Source organism: Falco peregrinus, chromosome 1 (genome assembly GCF_023634155.1).
Source record: "Falco peregrinus isolate bFalPer1 chromosome 1, bFalPer1.pri, whole genome shotgun sequence".
Lineage (NCBI taxonomy): Eukaryota > Metazoa > Chordata > Aves > Falconiformes > Falconidae > Falco > Falco peregrinus.
The window spans coordinates 96243894-96265058 of record NC_073721.1 but is presented as its reverse complement, the minus strand read 5'-3'; the positions used below and the strand labels follow the sequence as shown (position 1 = coordinate 96265058).

Sequence of the window (21165 nt, the reverse complement as noted above, 5' to 3'; positions counted from 1 at the left end):
CCCCACGCAAGCGTGTCAAGGAATAGCTGCATATTGAACCGTTCGTGCCAAAACTAGTGCTGCTCATCAGACACAGAGGCAGCGGACGGACACCTCTGTGCCCCAAGCCAACACAGCCAGGCAAGCCGTCCCCTGACACAGCTCCTTCCCCCAAACCTGGCTTCAGTTTCAGCTGCAGTTGTTCCCTCCCGAACTGCTCCTCCTTAGTCTCCGTTCCTCTTACCTGGGGGAGGATTTGCCCCACGGGATGACAGCAGGCTGTGCGACCAGGAGAAAGCTAAAACAGACTTTCACCAAGATTAACAACCCACTAGCAGCTGTATTACCGCGAAATGCAACCACCTGGAGGATTAATATATGGACAGATTAATATATAGACTAAAATTTATAAATAGACTGAATATTTCTGCAGCGTACTCTCCGGAAAGGAGGAAGGTGGGAGCACCCACAAAATAAGGAATACACCACCCAGGCAGAACAGCTGTGCACATCCTAAAGCACTGCCCCTTTGCCTGCAGCATCATGCCAGCTCCGATCGGTGGGAATACAGGAATAGGAAGGAGCCAACAACATTCCTGATATTTACCATCCAACGCACAAAACTACAGCTAAAAAAGCTAAAGCGAATAAATCCAAGGTGCATTTTTTGGGCAGAAACCACCTGAAGCGACAGGAAGGCAGGTGCTTCAATACCCTAAATGAGCAACGCTGCACGTATCCAAAGTCTTTCCAAGTGGTTTCTAGAGAGGTGGCCGTCACAGCCTGGCCACCAACAGGCGGTCTGCAAGCATGTGTTGCAGATTAAGTACTAAGCAACACTGCAAAAACAGCTGTAAACACTCCTGCCATCTGAACATGGTAAGCGGGAAAGAAAATCGACCTGAATATCGGGGTTACCCCTTGGAAAGCCCAACCCTCCCTTCCCATCCATCAGAAGTACCAGCCACAGCTACCTGCTGCGGTTGGGCTAGTTACTTATTAAGCAGAGCTACAAGAATCAAACAGTTTGTGCTCAAGTTGTGGTTCACCACTGAAAAAAATCCATCTTAGGAAAACCAGAGTGCTTGTTGCAGAATCAGATATAGTTACCTTCAAAAGTTGCACCATTATCTGGTTTCAACACACAGTTCCTCCAGACAGTCGGCTGTGGTGGGACGTGATAAATCATAAAGCTAACCTTAGCAATGTGAAGGTAATGCATCTATAAAATAGCCATCTTGTGTAAGAAAGCAAACACACAGCAGGAAAAGTAGTTGGTGACATGAGGGAAAAAAAGGGGGGGGGACGGACAGATGGACACATACACACACTCCCTTGACAGGGTTTATTTTTAAATGATGGTTGCTCAAGCCGGCTCAGGGAATTGGTATGGCAGGAGTAGCTCCCGTGCAAGAGGATGAATGGTGACTCAGCAGGTAAAAGCTGTCAAAAACGTGTCCAAAATTGGAAGGATAAAAAAAATCAAAGGAAAAACTATAAATATCTCAAGCAGTCTTGCTTTGTGCACTGGTTGGATGCCTATTGCTGCAGAAGACATGAAGTGAGCAGGGAAACCCCGTCCCCAGCCCAAGAGCCCATGGGGGCGGGGGGGGGGGGGGGGAGAGGGTAGGGGGGGTGTGTCCCTTCTCCACAAGCAGGAGCCAACAAAGGCGAGGGGGCTTCAGGACGCCTGGCGTCCTCATGCCGTTAGAAGCCGCCCTGGGCCCCACGCCTGTCCCTAACGCAACATGCAAGGGGACCGATTCCATTGTTGCTGGGTTTCAGCAACGATGCTAAAGAGCGCCTTGCACCCCCAAGGTGCATCCCTCCCCAGCCTGCACCCCTCTTTGGGCATCGGGCATCACTCTGGAGCAAGACTTTTTAATGCACATTTAGACAAAAATACCTCTTTTTATACTGCCCTTTTTTTTCTTTTTTTAAATAAAAGTCAAAAAGCCCAGCCAACATGAAAGGCTGGATAAACACTCCTCCTTTCCCCAGCAGAAATTACAAAAATGCCTTTGAATTTGTTTTGGCAAGAAACAATGTTTTTTATGAAAGAGCTTCATTGAAAAGTCACAATTTGGAATGTACTCATCTATTCTAGTTTTTTGGGTTTTTTTAAAGTTTTAATTATCACCTTAACAGTATTTTGACATAGTTTATGGTTCGTTAGATTGTATTGTGTATTACAAATGCCAAAAGCACCTTTTGGAAGTGCCTTATTACTGTATTAATGCAAACTGTGAGGTTTGTGCTACTGAGTCTTGCGTCAGCAATTGAAAAATAATAAATTAATTCCATTTGGAGAAAATGCTGCCGTTTATAACCCAGCAATTATGAACAGATTTAATTTTAGATATTGCCACATTCTTCAGCTTATTGAGTTATTCAGTACCAACACTAGTACTATCAGTATATGCCCAGTTCCTAAAAAACAGACCCAGGCTGCTTTCTCACCCCTTAAATTAGCAACGACAGAGATGAAAAGTTAATGCTGCTTGACTCTCTCCCAGGAGCTGCAACATACAATCTTTGCTGGGGGAGGGGAAGGGAAGGAAAAAAAAAAAAAAAGGCAAGCACAAGCATGGAGCAAGCACACACTCATACACTGGGATTTCTACCACAACAGGCCACATTCTGTCAGTCAGGGGCATATAAAAAAAGAAAGAACACCTCAAAAGAGCAAGACAGAGATGACTGTATTTGCAGACAAGGGTGCACAGACATTTTAAGGGAGATAAAAGCAGACTGCAGATGCCCACAGCCCCATCTCCTTCCCCGAGGCCGGGCAGTTGGGTGGCAGGTAGGAAACTGAGAAAGGAAAATGCTTTTTTCTTCTGCCGTGGCTCTGCCAGCAGGCAGGTGATGCCCAGGGAGGTCTGGTGCTGCTGGCAGGGCTCCAGCTGGCAGCGAGGGGACCGGAGGTTTCCAGCTGCATCCCACGCAGGGAAGAGTTGGAGCAGCCCAGGGACCAGCACCTGCATCCCGGTGGTGACGGGGCAGCCCTGGGGCTCCCCAGCAGCCAAGGCTGGTGGGAAATAGAACACGTCCTCACCGCCTCCCCTTGGGCACACGGCAGCAAACACTCGTGATCACCCGCAATCTCTACACCATGAAAATCATCTCTCCAGACAAGGAAAGGGAAGGTGAATCAGAGCGAGGGCACAGAAGCTGCCCTTCCCCACTCGTGCTCACAGTGTCACCAGGCTCCCAGCCACCTCCAGCAGCAGGAGACCATGATGTACAGAAGAAACCCCACACGAAGGTTGTGGCAGCAGTCCAGACTTTGAAAGCAAAATTAACCCACGCAGTAAGCGACAAGTTGTGAAACGGTTCTTTAATGATGGCAGTGGAGGACCTTGGGCATCAGCTGGAACGCTGAGGTGACAGGGTGACAGTCATGTGCTATTAACACCATCCATCAGGGCAGCACTGCAGCCAGGATAGGCTGCAAGATCCCCAGATATGACCTGACTAAAGCAAGATACGCTTTGGCCACGTTCAAGCTGTGGGACTTACTGCAGAAAAAAGCAGGATGATGCTTTGGGCTCCCTGTTACTCTGAAGGCCAGAACAGGTAGCACGCCAAGAGCTATGTGAAAATAGCCAGATTTTGTTTGTTTGTTTTTTTCACATCAAGATGACTAAGCTAATAGTCACAACAAGTCTTAATGGTGCAACAAAAAGATTTTGCAAAATAGCAGCAGGACAATCACCCCTGAAAGCCCAGCACCCGGCTGCCACGGAGCAGCAGGGCTCACACAGGAGCACCAGACCAACTCAGACCCCAGAACAAAAGCTCTTGGCACCCTTGGGACCCTGCCATGGGTAAACCTGGCCAAAGCAAGTGATGAGGACCCAAGAGACAGCAGCACTCTGAAGTATGCAAGGACACCTTCACCATGTCTTGACCACCTGCCACAAGTCCTCTCGGGTCAGAAGCACATGTGAAAGCAGCAAAAATAAATTAAACCTTGGCTTGTATGGGGTTCCCCCTTCTCCTGGCACAAAAAAAGGAAAAAAAATCTCCAGGCACATATTTTTATTTACCAAGAATCCAGCAGTCTCATTTCCTGCCACATCCTTCCTGAAGACAGGAGTACTGTTGCAGTAATTCTAAGGCTATTGAGAAGCAGGCTACCCTCTGCTTTCAAACTGGAATTAGTTACACTCAGTCTGACCTTGCATTATTTTGAAGCACTACAACATTACAAGAAAATTAGAAGGACTTGTTAAATCCTTTAAAAGGTAAAGCAACCCTATTGCTCCAGGTTCACGTACACCAAAAAAACCCCAACCAAAACAAAACAAACAAAACACGAAACCAAAATCAAGCTCTTAAATCTTGGCTACTTCTTTAATGTGGTAGGATTTAGTCTTATATTTTAAACTCGTTCATTTCTCGTTTACTTGAACAATCCTACTAGATCTAATGAGCTCTCCCTACGAAGACGGCAACTACAGAGGATCACATTTGCTTATGTTGCAGAGCTCCACACACCTAGAAAGGAAATCCTAAAGCATTGTGTGCTTCTTTCAGCGCCAGATTACTAGTTTTTAATCCTCTCTGCCAGATGCATTCTTAATCTCTTTGCGTATAATAAAGCAAATTAGTGTAATTGTATGGGTAAACTGAACCAAAATATGTGCATCAGATTTAAAAAAACCCCACCACCTCGGTTATGTTTTGCAGAGCTGGCAACTGACGGAGCTGGGGGCTGAATTTGGCTCTGCAGGCACTGGCAGAGGAAGAAGCTGCTGCATGGTGAGCAAGGAGCTTCATCACCCCTTGGCCACAGCTCAGGGGCTCCCGTTTCTCTGGTCCCCTGAGAGGGACCATGCCAGGTCACAGATGGGCAACGTGTCCTTGCAGTCATGGCAGGGTGTCAACAGGTAAGAGCCCAGGCTACCATCAACTGCTGGTCCCCAGCAAGTTCATGTTGTCGCTTGGCACCTGGGAACTACTTACCCCTCCAGATTTACACCAGTCTGGCTATCTCAAGCCACCTCTTAACCCATTACATGGGTGCTTTGCTGTCCTCCATCAGCAGATTTTATTGCCCTGGTAAATCGGATGCTGCCACCCTCACACCACAAGCTGAAGCGTGAGATTCATCATCAAGCGTCCCTACCCACTAACCCAAAAAGTAAAATTAATCACAAACCACTGACTGCCTCAAGAAAGCCCCCAGGTAAGGTGGGCACCTTCTTAGCACCGCTGTCAGCACATTCTCAGAGCCACAACCCTGGGCTTTCACCAGCAGCAAAGGCAGCACGGGAAGCACAGCCCGAGCGCACAGCTCCAGACGGTGGGACCGCAGCACCAAGGGCTGCAGCTCTGCGTCCAGGGCTCCGTATCTGCACATCATCCCCATTCCTGCCAAGCCCGGACCCCCCAAGAGCAGTGTGCCGGGGAGGGAAGCTGCACATGCCAAGCTTCTGCAGCCTGGCGGGTTTGCAGCGAGAAGCTCTGCCTCTCCGGAGCCTCTCACCCTGCAACAGCTTTTGCCAGCGGCATCTATTTGTTAACTCAAGAAGATCTTGATTTGCCTTTACAGAAAAAGAGATTCCGTATCACAACGTGTTTTCTCCAGGTCAAGGAGATCGCTGCCAGACTCGGTGGCCCTGCCAGGATTCGGGAGGTTGTTCCCATTTTCCACCACAGCCAGGGGCCCAAATTCAGCAGGATAAATTCACAATATTTACATCCAACCCCCCCAAAAGTTATTCTTTTATGTTTCACTGGTGAGCAGGACTCGCCCACTGGAATTAAACCCAACTAAAAACATCACTGACTTCACAGCAGGGTGGTTCACCGAGCAGACTACATCCCTCTTTGCTCCCATCCTCGAGGTGGGACTCACACTGCAATTTGGCATAGGGGTCCAAGCCTGGCTGGTGCTGAGGGAGACCGTAAAAGAACCAGCGTGTGAGCACTGGCTGTGCACAGGGACAGCCTTGCTTTCCCATGCAGGACAGGGACAAGAGCCCAGGAATGCAAGAAGTCACCCAGAAGTGCTGACTGTCTCCTGGGGAAGAGCTTTAACAGCTTTTTTTTTTTAATTGAAAAAAATAAGCAAAAGTCACCCCAGAGCAGGCACGTTCTGCTGAGATGTTTTCTGCAGGGGATGCAGATGGTGAAAGGGCTGGGGTACACCACAAGAGGATATACAGCAATATAAACATCTCTGCCAAGACTCAAGCTGTAGGATAGGAATAAACACACACAATTAGAAATAGATATTAAAAGGTCCCAGCACACAGGTCACCCAGGCACAAGCATTCTGGAGCTAGAGGAGGGCTTCCTTCCCCACCTGCCGTATCCAAGCCATAGGTGGGATGCTTGCTCCTGTACTGAATCCTCTTTTTCAAGGACAACAGCCTGTGCCTGCATGGTGGGATGATCCCGGCTGGGTGCTGGGTGCCCGCCCCAGCCGCTCCATCGCTCCCCTCAGCTTGGCAGCAGAGAGACAACACAATGAGGGGCTGGTGGGTTGAGATAAGAGCAAGGAGAGATCACGCAACAATCACAGTCACAGGCAAAACAGACGCCACTTGGGGAAACCAGTTTGATTTACTACCAAACCAGAGTAGGACAATGAGAAATAAGCTAAACCTTAAGACACCTTCCCCCTGCCTCTCCAAGCTTCCCGGGCTCAGCCCCACGCCCGGGGTCTGTCTCTCATGCTGTCGCTGTCGCTCTGCTCCTTCCCCCTCGCACCCTGCCCTGCTCCAGCCTGGCACCCTCCCCCCACAGGAGACAGGCCTCCACGAGCTTCTTCCACGGGAGCCCTTCCCACAGGCTTCAGGGGGGAATCTGCTCCCCCATGGACCTCCCCGGGCTGCAGGTGGGGGTTTGCTCCCCCATGGACCTCCCCAGGCTGCAGGTGGGGGTCTGCTCCCCCATGGACCTCCCCGGGCTGCAGGTGGGGGTCTGCTCCCCCATGGACCTCCCTGGGCTGAGGGCACAGCCTGCCTTCACCATGGCCTTCACCACAGGCTGCTGGGGAATCTCTGCTGCAGCACCAGGAGCACCTTCCCCACCAACCTGAGTATCTGCAGGGCCATTCTCGCTCCTCTCGCCTGCTGCGACTGCCGCTGTGCAGCAGCATTCCCCCCTCTATAACACCCCAGAGCCGCTGCCACCAGCACAACAGGTCTGGCCAGGAGCCACTGGCACAGGCTCTGTAAGGCACAAGGGAAGCTTCTGGCAGCTGCTCACAGAAGCCACCCCTGTAGCCCCCTGCTACCAAAACCTTGCCACACAAACCCAACAGAGCCCAGGAAAACAGATGACCCAGCAACTGAGCGTTTGGTACCAGTTCCCAAGGGACATGGGCTGGCGTGCCAGCTGCCACCCGCCACAGCCCCCGGGCAGGGAGCAACAGCCTGAGCGGCCCCACAGAGCAGCCTCCACAGCAAGAAACACGCTCTGCGGTGGCTCTTGGCATCCTCCCTCTGAGGGAGGGTACAGAAGTGGCCTGGGACAGGGACAGAGCCATGCGATCCAGGCCACCAGCCGCAAGGGGACAGGCGATGCTCCCCACAAGCCGGTTGCACATCCAGGGAGAAGGGTGCCAAGCAAAAGGTTGATTTCAGAGATGCCCAAACAGCATCATCGAATCCACAGTGGCAGCGGATCTGCCAAAATCAGGGGCGTTACACCAGCACAGAGCCAGATCTCCAGGGTCTGGGGGATGCCAGGGCAAGCCCAAGGCCTCACTGGGGCTGGGCTGCAGCATCAGCCGGGCTCCGGGCCCCTCTGCAGCAGGACCCCCGGGTATGACACACCGAGAGCATCCACTCCTCAGGGTAGGGGAAGAAAACACAAACTATTTCTATTTTAAAAACAGAAAACTGAACATGAATGCTAATATCCAGTTTGGCTTTAGGAGGGATTTAAAGAACTTGGGCTTCTTCGTTCCTTAATCCCACACGATGCTTCCCCACTACCAAGCAGTATCAACTTCTAACAATGCAAAAGCATCTGCCGACATTTTTGCAATTATTTCAGACCCGGCAAAGAGCACCCTCCCCTTTCTGTAGGGTTAATCTAAAGAACAGTTGCCAAAATGCTGAGAACACAGTTGAACAATAGCTCCTCTGATGAAATTCCTCCACTCCATAGAGAAACCAGTATCCTCCAGCTGCTGTGGCTTGTCCAGAGAGATCTCAGAGTGTTTACCCGCTCCCATAAAAAAAAAAAGGGGGGGGGGGTGTGGGTGTGGGAAATGACAAACTGAAAGATTCCAGTGCAGCTCGCAAAAACATAATGCACAACCCTGCAATCTAACCTCAACACAGAAGTTTTATTAATGCAACATTTGCTTTGCGTGAGATACAAACCCGGGACATCAGTGCAAAGAGGGCAACGCCAGCCACCTGTCCCGGGGACAGGGACACGCTATACTTATCAGTACAGAGACCACTTCTGGCAGCTCCATCCCTTTTAATACTCATTCTCAGTGGAATCTCTGATCAGTCATTTATAAAAGCTGGGGAGCCGAGCCGGACAGCTGAATTACAGCAGCTATTATCCACGTATGCCTGAATACAAGCAGACACCTTTATTTATAAAGGCTCTCCGGCTGACCGAGATTTGACATCGGCTACAAAAAGCATTCAGCATCCAACTGACTGCTTCAGAATAATGTGATTAAAGGTTAGCGAGTGCAGTCCGAGAAGACACCTTTACACAGCGCTAAGAGCTATCGTTAAAAGAATTCATGCTGATGCAATGACTCTTTTAACCGAGCAGGTTTAAGTAATTGATTTCCTGCACAGACACACCGAGTTGCACACCTTTGCCTTTTCTGGTATGTATTCAAATGGATATTTTTTTTTTTTTCCCCAGATGTAATTCTAAGACATTTAGAGTTGGGGTTTTTTTGTTTTATCAGGCCTATCCCCTTTGCTTTTAGATTCCAAGCTGCTGCTTCTCGCTTGCCCACCTCTTGGCTCACCCCTGCCCACGAGACGTGAGTGCAGACACACGCTTTCCATGAAACGTGGGAACCCGCGACACGCAAGCAACGTGAGTGCAAAGGGATGGGGAAGGAAGAAAGTGGCAAGAAAAATCAATTGCTCACAGTCAGTTTTCTTTAGCTCTAATAATCTCAGTGGCAACCCCTGATAACAGGAGGTGACCAAGTCCATGGCAAAAGCGTGAATTCTGCTTTAAATTGACAGAATCCCCAGGAGCAGCATGTGCAAACATACCAAGCAGGGCTCGGCTGGGCAAAGGAAGGCTTTAAGTATGTCTGTGTTCACACCAGCCTCCCAACTCCATTATAATAACCCAAACCAGAAGCTTGCACCTCTGCTGGGGCGCAGAGATGGGACCCAGTCCTGATGGGTCTGTCAGCACAGTAAGGGTAACAGAGTGCTCTCCTTGCCCAGTCCCTCATTTCTTAAGCATGGACCACCAAAAGCATCCTCCTTTGACTTCCGAAAGCATCCTCCCTGCTCCCAGCACCTTCTCCCCCTTGCACCCATCCCTCCCACCCATCCAAACCACAGCACCAGACTCACCAACACAAGACTGAGCCCCAGCACAACTCTCTGGCTAAAATCCCCTACAGATGATGAAAATTCAGGGGCTGACAGCAACAGGCAAGTGACCTCGGGCATCCCCTGCAGCAAAAACTTGAAGCTCCGGAGCTTTTCCCAGGTCCCCCCCGCAGGGCTGGATGGCATCCCCATGGTGCTGCCCCCCTTGAGACCCCAGCACCAGCATTGGGAAGAAGCTGCGCATGTCGCCGAGTAAGTTGTTATGGTTACTGAAGGGTTTGTTGGGTTTTTCTTTTTTTCCTGTCCTCTTTTAAAATGAATTCTTATCAGTTTAACATAATACCACCAGTCAATAACAATTCTTATCTGAAAAGGTCACTCAGGTAGTTATAACTCAACATTTCATCTAGGTTCACATTATCTGGTGGGAAACAGCCTGGGGACTTTGCATTTTGGGTTTTTTTGTTTTGTTTTGTTTTTCTTTAATGATCTACTTCTTCGGAACTAAGATTTTAAAATATAAAACCCCCATACCCAGAACCAAGCTGATCCCATGGGCAATTTAAGCACACTGGGAAACAGACAAAAAAAAAGGTAGAAATATCGCATCGATGTTTGCTGCATGAGAAACAAGGGGAATATCCCAACAGGAAAAAAATGAAAACCAGGGAAATGCATGAACGTAGACCACAGCTGCTGCAGAAACACTATGTTCTACTTGCAAACGTCAGCTCAGCCAAGTTTCTCCACAACAGAAGTTGTGGGTTTCTTCCTCCACATTTCTCTCCCGATTTTCCGCCTTTTTCACTTCCCATTGCAGACAGGGGACAGAGAGAAGGGGTCAGAGGAAAAACCCAAGGACAAGAAGAACTGATCTGTGATGTTTAGGGGTTTTTCTTTGAAAACACAGAAAACAAGGGGGGGGGGGGGGGGGGGGGGAGAAGAGCAGCAGCATGGAAAGTGAGTTTTAAAACATTTTGAGATAAACCTGGCCAAACCCTGTTTTATCCACCCACTCAGTTTCTCCTTGTAACAATTAAAACTCCAAGCACGACACACACCCATACCCCACTAGGCAACAATACCGGCAAGGAGCAGGAGAAATAACCGCTTAAAAGGCAGGTTTGTCTGAAATAAGTTTTATCAAAAAAAAAAAAAAAAAAGAAAAAGAGAAATCTGGAACTAATTACTTGTGAGGATCAGTAACAGAAGAGAAGCTTTTTTGAAGTGCCCTATGCTTCCACTCCAAGGCTGCCTCACTCAAGAGCAAAGAGCGGAGCAAAGCTGCTGAACCCTGCAGGTGACACTCGCAGTAATAATATTACTTCAAGTAAAACAACATCTGCAGGCACGGCCCAATGTGCTGGGCCACATCCAGCTCCTGCAAATACCAGAGAAGGCTTGCAGGGATTGCAGCAGAAGCCGGCTCAGCCCTTGGTGTACCAGAGCCATGGGCACCATCCACCTGTATCGTCCGTAAGGCAAAGTCCCACGCTTGCAATACACAACGGCCAGGAGTTTGTTCAAACACAGGAGAAAGTATTCTTCTGCCCCGTGGGTTATTTTTGTATGCTGTAAGAAAGATTCTGTGCTATAGCTCAAGCACTGCAAATGCCCTGCAAAGTCTGCAAAGAGCAGCGACCAGAATGAAGAGCAGCAAAATATATGGTTATCAGCCCAGTCTTAACTGAGACCAGAGTCTACAGGCTTCATCAGCGAACAGAGCTTCACCTACGCCAGGCAGATGCCCCAAGCCGGGGAAGCCTTAGTCAAGGTGCTGTACCGCACACCAGCACAGCCCTGCAAGCACAGAGCCTGACCAGAAAAAACACACTGTAACTCAGACACCTTCACGCAAGCCTTTGATACTACCATACCACGCAGTCACCACATGCAAATACGCAAATAAAACTACAAGCTGTGAACCAAGCATCGGACAGGTGAACCTGCACTGATAAATCCTTTGCTTGTATCTCCTCTTGCCTTAGATGTGTTTGCCTCCTGCATGGAAAGACTAGTAGAAGCCCATGCACCTGCCTCACATGGCTAACTCCTCCCAGGTACAAAGCAAACCAAGTTTCTGCCTCCGGAGCTGGTCTCCCCACCCCAGCCAGGCTCGGTTTCTGCTCAGTGCCCTGAAACCCAGCAGGCGGAACCGCACAGCCATCACACCCTGTGTGCCACCATCCCAGGCCCTCTGCTTGGGGAAGGGAAACCCAGCTCGCAGCTCCCCCACACCGTACCAGAAACATGACTCCCTCTGCCCATAAAACCCCTACCAAAGAAAAGCCAGCATCACATTTTCCAACAGAGAAATACTCCCAACCTTGTTTTGATGAGATCCTGCCCCTCCACTCCACGCATCTGCTGCGGAAGAGGAAGCGATGCGCAGGCAGAAAGTCGGGAAGGGATCTGCTTGCTCCAGCCTCCACTCTATTCATAATTACTGGGGCCAAGATGGAAAGCCATCGGCTCTGCTGTTTGCCACTGCCAAACTCAGGCTCAAACTTTACCTCTGCAAACCTCTGGGTCTCCTGAGCACCAGAGTGCTGCAAGGATAAACACATCAGGGGTTTTAAGAGAAAAAGGGTGAGCATGCAAGCCCGTGCACCCCTGCATCAGGGCCTGCAGCCTCCTTTAGATCCCTTCGCAGCCCTTACGTAACCAAGAGTTAATTAAAAAAAAAAAGTAACAGACTTGTTTATTCAGTGAAAATAAGAGTACACGAAGGGGATGTGCACACTCAGAGGTATACACGCACACACACACGAGTCACATAAGGGCTTGTCCCAGCTCCAGCCCTCGGAGCCAAGCCCCGCTCCCAGGATTCTGCAGACAGAAAGGGTTTTGACCACAATGACTTGTGCTTTGCCACGGGCTCCTGTGGTCACTCGGCACCATGCAAAAAGCAGGGAGAAGACTGGAGCAATCAGGTGGGAACCCCAAACCAGAGCCCAGCAGCTGCCACGGGACACCAGCTTCTCTGCCCTCTGATGAATCCAACCCTGTGGAGCTGCAGGCTCTGAGCCCTGGGCTTTGGATGCAGCGGTAGCACAAGGGGTGCCCTTTCTCCAAACAGTTATCTGCGGTAACATTAGACACAAGCATGAAGCTGAAGAGCTAAAGCACTGACGAATGCATCTTAAAATAAAGCAAGTGTTCACACTAATTACTATTTCGGTTACGCTGATTGCAAACGTAACTCCCAGCTTGGTAAAAAAGTGCTTGTATTGGCCACAAACTGAATAATGGTGTTTTTTTGTGGAAGATGAGAAAAAGAAAGGCCAAAGCTTGAAAAATTGCAGCAAGATGGGAATTTGCACCATGATCCAGAGAAATATTCACCAACTGCCTCAGGGAAACTTTGCAGGAAACTTTTGGCTGACCAGAGCATCAACCATCTTAAAAGCAAGTGGACCAAATGCAAATGTGTAAAATATAACCGGTGAGACAGGCATGGAGCTTTGGTCTGGCATGCCGACGGACGTCAGTGCACAGACGATCATCCACCAGCAGCATCCCAGGCTACGAGCAGAGCGTTTTCCCCATTCATCCATGTAATCTCATTTGAAGATAAGTGTATTCGCAAACTAGATTATTTTAATTGATGGCTCTACAGTTGGTTCTTATTCAGCTCCTGATCTGAAGCAATCCTTGACCTCCCTCCAGCAATCTGTATCTTGATGGGTTGAAGACTGCCACATGCTGCTGGCAATGCCCCGCACATCCCTCCCCTTCACATCCAGCCTCCCTGCACCCACTGCTGCAGGGCACAACTTCACCTTGACTACTTTTCCAAGCACAGACATGGGATAATGCGCACAGAAGGGTAGCACTTGGATAGAAACCAAGAGACAAGCAGCTGGCCCAGGCTGAGAACTCCAGCTCAGGTCTGTGACGATGCATGAAATGCTTCTCTGCATCCTTTAGATGCATTTCAACAGTGGGATTTTTCCTAACTGCAGTCAGTGGGGAAATTAATCCTGACATCAGGCCCCTTGCCGAGACATGCATTACATGACAAAATGGTCATACCAGACCGCTGCAAGGTATGGAAAAGCCTCTTTGGGAGAAAGCAGACCACCAGCGGGCAGACCTGCTTGCACCATGCGATGCTCTAGGCAGCAAACCACGCTGTTCTCATAAGGTTAACTTCTTCCTCTCTCCCTTCCGTTTAAAGGATTGCTACCAAAAAAAAGTTTCCCCCAGCAAGCTGGGCCACATGGGTAGAGACACACCCGGCACCCCAATGACCCAGCCCTCGTTAGCTCTGTCCCACACAGGGAGACCTCACCATTCGTACTGCCAGCGCTTTGGGAAGCAAGCCACCAGGAGCCGCTCCCCACCTCTCCGACTGCAAGAGACATGTGCCAGGAACCATGGGGGAAGGAGTTTTTAAGCAAACAGCAGAAAATATAGAAGAGTTAAGCACAAGCCCAGAGGCGTCTCCCCTAGGTCCCAGCAACCAGGCGAGGAGGAGAGTGAAGAGGAGCCTTCTTCACGCCGTGCCACAGACCTGCCCCCAGCCAGGGCTGGCACGAGCCAAAGGCTGGCCTGCGGTGCTTCCTACAGCTACTCTGAAAAGTGTCGTTAAAAATAAAAATATCCTTGAATTGCAAGAGAATGCTGGGTGTGTAGCCTTGCTCAAAGCCTGTGGCTAACATTGCTTGTACCTCTATAACCCTCTCTTTGCTATTCTCAAAAAAAACCCAGAAGAGAGAACTTTTAGCCCTCAAGTTTGCAAAGAAAACCTGGGCAAGATGCATGGCAACAGCTCAAGCAACAGCATGCAGGTTAAAAGAAGCCAGTGTTCAACAGCTCAGCAGATCTCTCCATTAAATGAGTCCCTGCTCATGATTTTTAATGAGCAGAACGATCAGGCTGCTCACATTCCTCTCCAGGCAGGGACAAGCATGTGGAGGGACCACACCATGCCAACATGCAGTGTTGTGCTTAGAACTCCCTATCGCTCCCACTCAGCATGGGGCTCAGCTCCTCACCCCACCCTCCTCCCTTGATGCCTGCTTGGTCTCTCTGGTCCCCACCATGGGAGAGCCCAGTGATGCTCTCACACAGCCCAAGGGCGCTTAAACTAGAGCTCAGCATTGCAATGCAACAGTAAGCCAAGAAATATAATTTAAAAAAAAACCCCAACACAGCAACCATGTTCAAACCGGGCACTGGGATGATTTTCCATCACTGGGGGCAAACTGCAAAATTTGCACAGCGGAGGGGTAGCAGCTTTCTGATAAGCTGGGAGACTGTCTGTGGTCAGGGTGGCAGCAGCAGCCGTTGTGCTGGAGCCACTACAACCTAAGGGTGCAAGAGGCGAGGTCTGCAGAGACATGTAATACCTTTTAATAGACCAGCTGGTACAGTTGGGGAAGGGAAAAAAAAAACCCAAACTCAATTACACAAGTCCTCCTTTGAGCTGGTACACCTTCATGTTTGGCCATTTTTTCCAGCTGCATCACTTGGTCTAATTAAAGACATTATCACACCCTGTAACCCTTGTCTCTTCCTCTAACCAGTCCTTCCCAGGACAAGAGACCTAGGTCATTTTGATGCCTTCATTGGGGCACTTGAGATAAAGCTTGCTGAAATGAAATACAGATTTCTACCTTAACACATGAAGTAGTTAATGTCCTTTGCACAGGGCAAAGAAAACTTGTGGTCCTTCAAGACCAAGAGCTGAAAGCTGTCACCCTGCTGCCATCAGCACAGATGGGAGTCTGGATGCCTGGAGGATCCACAGGATCGTTTGGGCATCTCTTTTGACCAGCAGTGACCCCAGGAGCAAGGAAGCCACGGCAGCTCTGAAGCCAGGGCTGATGGGATGGGATGCTCCCTTTTATTTCAGATGGGATCTGAAAAAAACCACATTCGTACCCCTGGCCATCAGAGGGGGGATGCCTGAGCAGGTGAGAGCAGAAACACATCCTGCACTCAAATACCAAAAGCCTACGAGACCACGTTTTGCGTGTACAGCAGCCCCCCACCTTCTCATCAGGTCCGTACCCCATGGAACAGCCATACTCAGCATCCCTTGGTGTCTTGGTCCCAGCTGGTGGGCACAGGAGCAGCACAGGTCCCGCTCCCACACCACACTCCTGCCTGACCTTTACCAGTGGCTCGGAGGAGGTTGCCACGTCCTGATGGCTCCAGGCAGCTGGGACCGAAGCCGCCCGGCAAGGCCAGGCTGGAAGGAAGGAAGGAAGTTATAGCAGGCCTTTAAATAGTGCTATATAATACCTGAAACTTCTATTTCTGTGCACTGATAATATGGTTTCTATATTCTTCTCCACACATGGCAGATCAAGCTATTCGCATTCAAACTGAAGTTAGCAGCAACCCACATTCTTCACCAGTTAAACCATTAAAGCTCCAGGAGGCTACTCACAGCCACCACGTAGGATAACCACAAGCTGTACAGTTCACCTAATAAAGAATCATATAGATTTCCTTCTGTGTTTGCTTCTCACTTCTATGTTACCTTTACAGTCAAGCAGTACCTTTAAATGCACAACAGATTGCAGGTGGCCTCGCAGCCACCGCACCACATGTAGTCATCACATCTCCGGCATGCTCAGAGACACCGGCGTAGCTTTCTGCAAGATGTCTCTCATCTGAGGTGGGCAACGTGGTTATATCCACCCCTCCATGCTGGAGCCGGCATCCAAAGAACCACAGAAACCAGAGGCTCCTCAGGGCTTTCTGAGGGTCATCCATGGCTGTACGCAGCAGAGCCACACGGGCTTGCAGTCCCAATGAGGAGAGCTTGACTGTCATTGTCAAAAATACTTTTTTTCCAAATTTGAGGGTAAGATGTAACTCCTTCAAAGTAAATATACTTGCTTCTCCATGTCAATTAACTAGTTAGGAAGAGTTATTTTAATTCCTTGAGGCCGTCCCATTTCATCTGCCATACAGCAAACCTCTCATTTGGAGTCCAGCAGGCAAGAAACGAACCTGGACTCCTTTACCGGGAGGAGTTTTCCCCCATGCCTGGTCCACACACCTGAAAGTTCACAAGCCCAGCTGTACCAGCCGGTGAGGAATCACGCTCCAGCCTCCCTCCTGATCTCAGGTTGTTGGTGATGGTATTGCCAAGGGTGGTGCCTATCCACCACGGAACACAGCAGGGCTGCCACCTCCTCCTAAGGGCTGCGAACTAGGGGTAACCTTCAAGTTTCCCCGCCTCCCCAACAGGGTTGGGGCAAGCAACACATCCCGCATGTACAAACCAACTCACTCTCACGAGGAGCCACCTTTTAAGTCAATTCTGACACTTGCTCTGTCATGTTAGACAAGCGCGTTGGATTCAGACCACCGTTGCTTAAGTCACAGTGACACCCCTTGCCAGCCAGAGGACTTGACCCGTGCTTCATTGAGGTGACCACCCCACAGTCAGCTCCCAGATCCCATTTAGGTTGTGCAACCCCATCCCCCCCAGCCCCTTGCACACTACCATCGCCACATCCCCCACACCAGCAAGGATGCTGGTGGGACACCTCTGAGCAGGGAACCACCATTTCCAAGTCAGCAACCACCAGGAAAAAGCACCAGGAGCCAGCCCAGCCCTCAGCCCAGGAGGGCATCGAGCCCCAATTAGTTATGCAAATAAACAGGATTCAAACAGTAAAGAGTAACACAAGGTTAGATGATGATGCTGCTTTCCAGAAGAACCTGGTGCAATTCCATTGCCAGGCAAGTGACAAATGCCAGACTGCAAAACTGGCATGGATCAAGAGCGATTTAAGAAATACAGGTGTTTTATAAAGAAGTCCACACAATACTGGAGACTAAAAGCTATTTCCTAACAGTTCTGGGTTGCAAATTTCTGCTGCCCTTTCCTCTGCCACAACAGGATCACGCTTGGAAAAGCACGTGTCCTGCTCTGCAGGATGCATGGCTACGTACATCCCATGGGAAAGCAATACGGAGAGAAAGAGGGACTCAGCAGATCTGGGTTTTGCTATCGGAGTTACAAATGCCCTAGAGGAACAGCTCATTTTTGGAAGAGCCATCAGGGAAAGCGCCGGCAGCTCCCCAGAAAGGGCCAGGCAGGAGGTGGGATGCCAAGCTCTGCTCGGAGGAGAAATCCCTGTGCCAAGCAAGGTCGGGGGATTAGGGAGGCAGGCGGGGATTGCTCACACAAGTAGAGATGGGCAGGACCCAACCCCTGGTTTAGACCCTGGCTTACATCGAGCAGATGCCACCACACAGGCAGCCACACGTGACTATCTCGGAAGACTTCAAAACCCTGGTTTTTCCTTTGTAACCCACCGTTTCTGTGGACGGGAGGTAAATCGCCCCCCTCCAATTACCCAACCGACCTAGGGGACCCTGTTACTGCCAAACCCACAACCTGACTGAAAAATTGCAATGCTGATAAAAAAAATAAATTAAAAATACATTGCTTCCACTGACTTGCAGCAGGACTCATGGCAAGCCTGTGCTCAGGCCAGCGTGGGAGGCTACATGGTTATGCCGAGCAGCCCAGTTTAGGGAGCATGCTCCCTCCTTGCCCCCCCCGGGGCCTCCCCACCCAAATGGCTGAGGCTCGGCCCGTCAGCTGTTTATAAAAGCAGCAGTATTGCGCCCAGACGCACTCGGCAGCATTCCTCCCTCTCATTCCTGCGAGCTATATAAGGGAACAGCCAATTCCAGCCCCGCTCCCCCAGAGCCAGCCTGATCCCTTTGCGCCGGAGCAGCCCCGGGCTCGGTTTCCTGCAGAAGGACTTGTATCTGTCCTCGGTGGAAGACGGCGCTGCGCTGGACCTTGTCATCAAATGGCAGCACAGGCAGCTGCCAAATCCTGCCGGCTCGGTGCTCTAATAAGGAACAGCTGGAGAAGGACCCTGCATTCCTCCCGCCCAGTCAACACCGGGGGCTCTGTTCGGGATCCGGCCGCCGCCAGCCCACAAGGTTTCCATCGATCCCAAAATGCAGCTGGCTGCTCCCCGACACCACTTCGATACAAACAGCCCGAAAAGCAAGAGCTCCCAGCACACATACACACACCCCCCTCCCAAAGGATTTTAAACAAAAGGGATGCTTTGCAAACAGGGGGGGTTGCATTGTTTTGTTGGGGGGGGGGGGGTTGTGTCGGGGTTTTTTTTGGTGGTGGTGGGTATTTTGGAGGGGTTGGGGAAGCAGCGCCATGCAACTTAAAGACAAATTTTGCCTTCCCTATGCACACTCCGTCTTTCAGAAACTCTGCTTAAAGCGACTTGCATGCCTGCGTATATCCGCACGCACGCGCCTCGGAACAGAGGTGTCTGTAAATGCATACACACCCATAAATAAATACACGAACACAGAGCACAATCTGCACGTCGCCTGTGCCGTTTTCACCCTGCTCTCGCTCCATTTACTTCTGCGGAGTTAAGCAACTTGTAATGGTGTATAAATAAAAGCAAAAATCACTCTTGTAGCCGTGCACATTTTCTGTAACGCATCCTGTACGTTCAGTAACATAAAACGGTCTACTCATATTTTCTTAGAGCTCCACTGAAACACAAGGGGGTATTCAGAGCCACAGGAAAAAAACGCGTCCAAACAGGATCTGAATGATGAAATAGGAATTGCCACATTTTAAAATAAATAAATAAATAAAATAGGATAACCCAGCTGCCCAGACCTTTAGAAAAATAACAGTTCGTCTAAGGTAGTGGAGGGCTGCTTCTGCATGTTGCAGAAAGCAAAGCAAGCCACGTTGTCCAAAAGAAGCCTAGAAAATCCAGACTCTACGTGACCTGACTTACTTATTTCACAGGAAACTGCATGGAAGGGGGGGGGCGGGGGGGGGGGAATACACACAAGGAAAAAAAACCCACCAATCATTCATGCTACTGTAGTTACACTGCTCCATGGACTGGAGTAGTTTGCTGTGAAAAATGGAACTGAAATAAACCATCTCCCGTTTGAAAAAATAAAACATCAGAAGAGAAGCTGTTAATGCAATCAAGCTGGGGAGCCCTGGCCCCCCGATCTCCCTCTTTTCTTGGGTGGTGGTTTGGGATTTTTGGGAGGAGATTTTTGTTGGTTTGGTTTTTTTGGTTATCTTTTTTAATGTTGCCCGCATTAGAGCATCATTCCAGAAGGGTTGCAGCAAATGACACTCACCGGGGTTGTTGGCCTCCCCTTCGAGGATGTGGAGCTCGGTGCAGTCTGCCAGGGAGTGCTCCAGGCAGAGCTGGAGGAAGCGAGCTTGGGTCCGGCTGACGCGTTTCAGCAGCGAGAGCAGCGCAACAGTCTGCTCGCACTCGTTCCAGCCCTTGAACCAACCGGCCAACACGCCGACCTGGTCTCGAAACATCATGGTGAGCTGGCGGCCGGAGGAGACACCTCTGCGGGGGGAGAAAATAAATAACCGGGAAAACCTCCCTGCCCTGACTCTGCTTCCTCCCTGGCGTTTCGGGTCAGGATTCAAAAATAATAATAAAAAAAATTAAGGAGGGAAAAAAAAATATTAAAAAATCTCCTTTACAATAAAAAGGGTGGGTTTTGTTTCGGACGCAGCTCTCGGCCTGGGTTGGGTTTTGCTCCCTCTCTTCTGGCTTCAGTGCGGTGCTGGATTCCCTGGCGGCGACACGGGAGGGAGGGAAAAGGGGAAGGGGGGGGGGCAAAAATAATAATAATTGAAAAAAAAAAAAAGCTTGAAAAAAAAAGATAAAGAGAAGGAAAAGCCCAGCGTCAGGGCTGCCCCGGCGGGGCTGCGGCGGGCAGGGCGGGGGTGGGCGCGGGGCTGCTCCTCCCGGCGGGGCCGCTCCTCCCGGCGGGGCCTCACACCTGGAAGAGAGAGGGGGGCGTCAGGGGGGGGGAGGGGGAGGAACGCTCGCCCTCGGCCTTGGCACCGCTGCCTTCCTCCCCCTCGCAGGAGCGGCTCCCCGGCAGCCCCCCAGCCCGGGGGGAAGCACCCCCTCCCGCTGCAGGCAGCGCGGGGTGGGAGCACCCCCCCCAGGGGGCACCCAGCAGCACGGGGGAGGGAAGCCACCCCCTTTCAGCGCGCTCAGCACGCCCCGGGGGGGGGGAGGGGAGTAAGCACCCCCCGCCATGCACCCAGCGCCCCAGTATAGGGGGGAATAAGCACCCCCCGCATGCAGGCAGCACCCGGGGGAGAGGGATCTCCCCCCCCACGGCACACAGGCATAGGGGGTGCCCCCCTCAGCACATCCAGCAGCCCCGGGGGGGGGGGGGCAACCCCCGCAATGCGTCCAGCACCCCGAGATAAGCAGCCCCCCATGCACAGAGCCGCGGGGGGGGGGATAACCAAACCCCCCCTCCCCATGCATCCAGCACCCACGTTTGGGGGGGGGGAACAAGAAACCCCCCAACGCATCCAGCGCCCGGGGGGTGTCCCCACTGCAGCAAAGCACAGCTAAAAGCGAGGGGGGGGGGGGGGGGGGGGGCGGAAAGCGAGTTACCCCCGCCCACCCCCCCGAAAAAAGTTACCCCCCTCCGCACTACAACACTCACCTGACTCATACCGGCCCCGGGGAGCGGGGGGGGGCGGCGCGGCGCTGGGGGGGGCCGTGCCATGGCGGGGAAAGGGGAGGGGGGGAAAAAGGGGAGGGGGGGCGCGGGGCGCGAGCGGCGGCGGCTCCGCGACGCGAGACTGAGCCGGGCGGCGCGCCGAGCCCCCGCTCCCCACATGCCGCTCATTTGCATA

General features: G+C 51.1%; 1 protein-coding gene across 3 annotated transcripts in view; it reads right to left on the bottom strand.

Moving 5' to 3' along the window:
• SAMD4A (sterile alpha motif domain containing 4A) overlaps window positions 1–21063 on the bottom strand; it is a 109472-nt gene extending 88409 nt beyond the window's left edge. For all 3 annotated transcript variants that reach the window (XM_055798017.1, XM_055798024.1, XM_055798022.1), the window contains exons 1-2: window positions 20973–21063; window positions 19620–20285 (exon numbers count right to left, since the gene is read on the bottom strand). In XM_055798017.1, coding sequence (XP_055653992.1) covers window positions 19620–19815 — 196 coding nt within the window. In that variant the 5' untranslated portion in view covers window positions 19816–20285; window positions 20973–21063. The remainder of the gene's footprint in view (window positions 1–19619; window positions 20286–20972) is intronic.
• Between the last annotated feature and the right edge of the window lie 102 nt (window positions 21064–21165).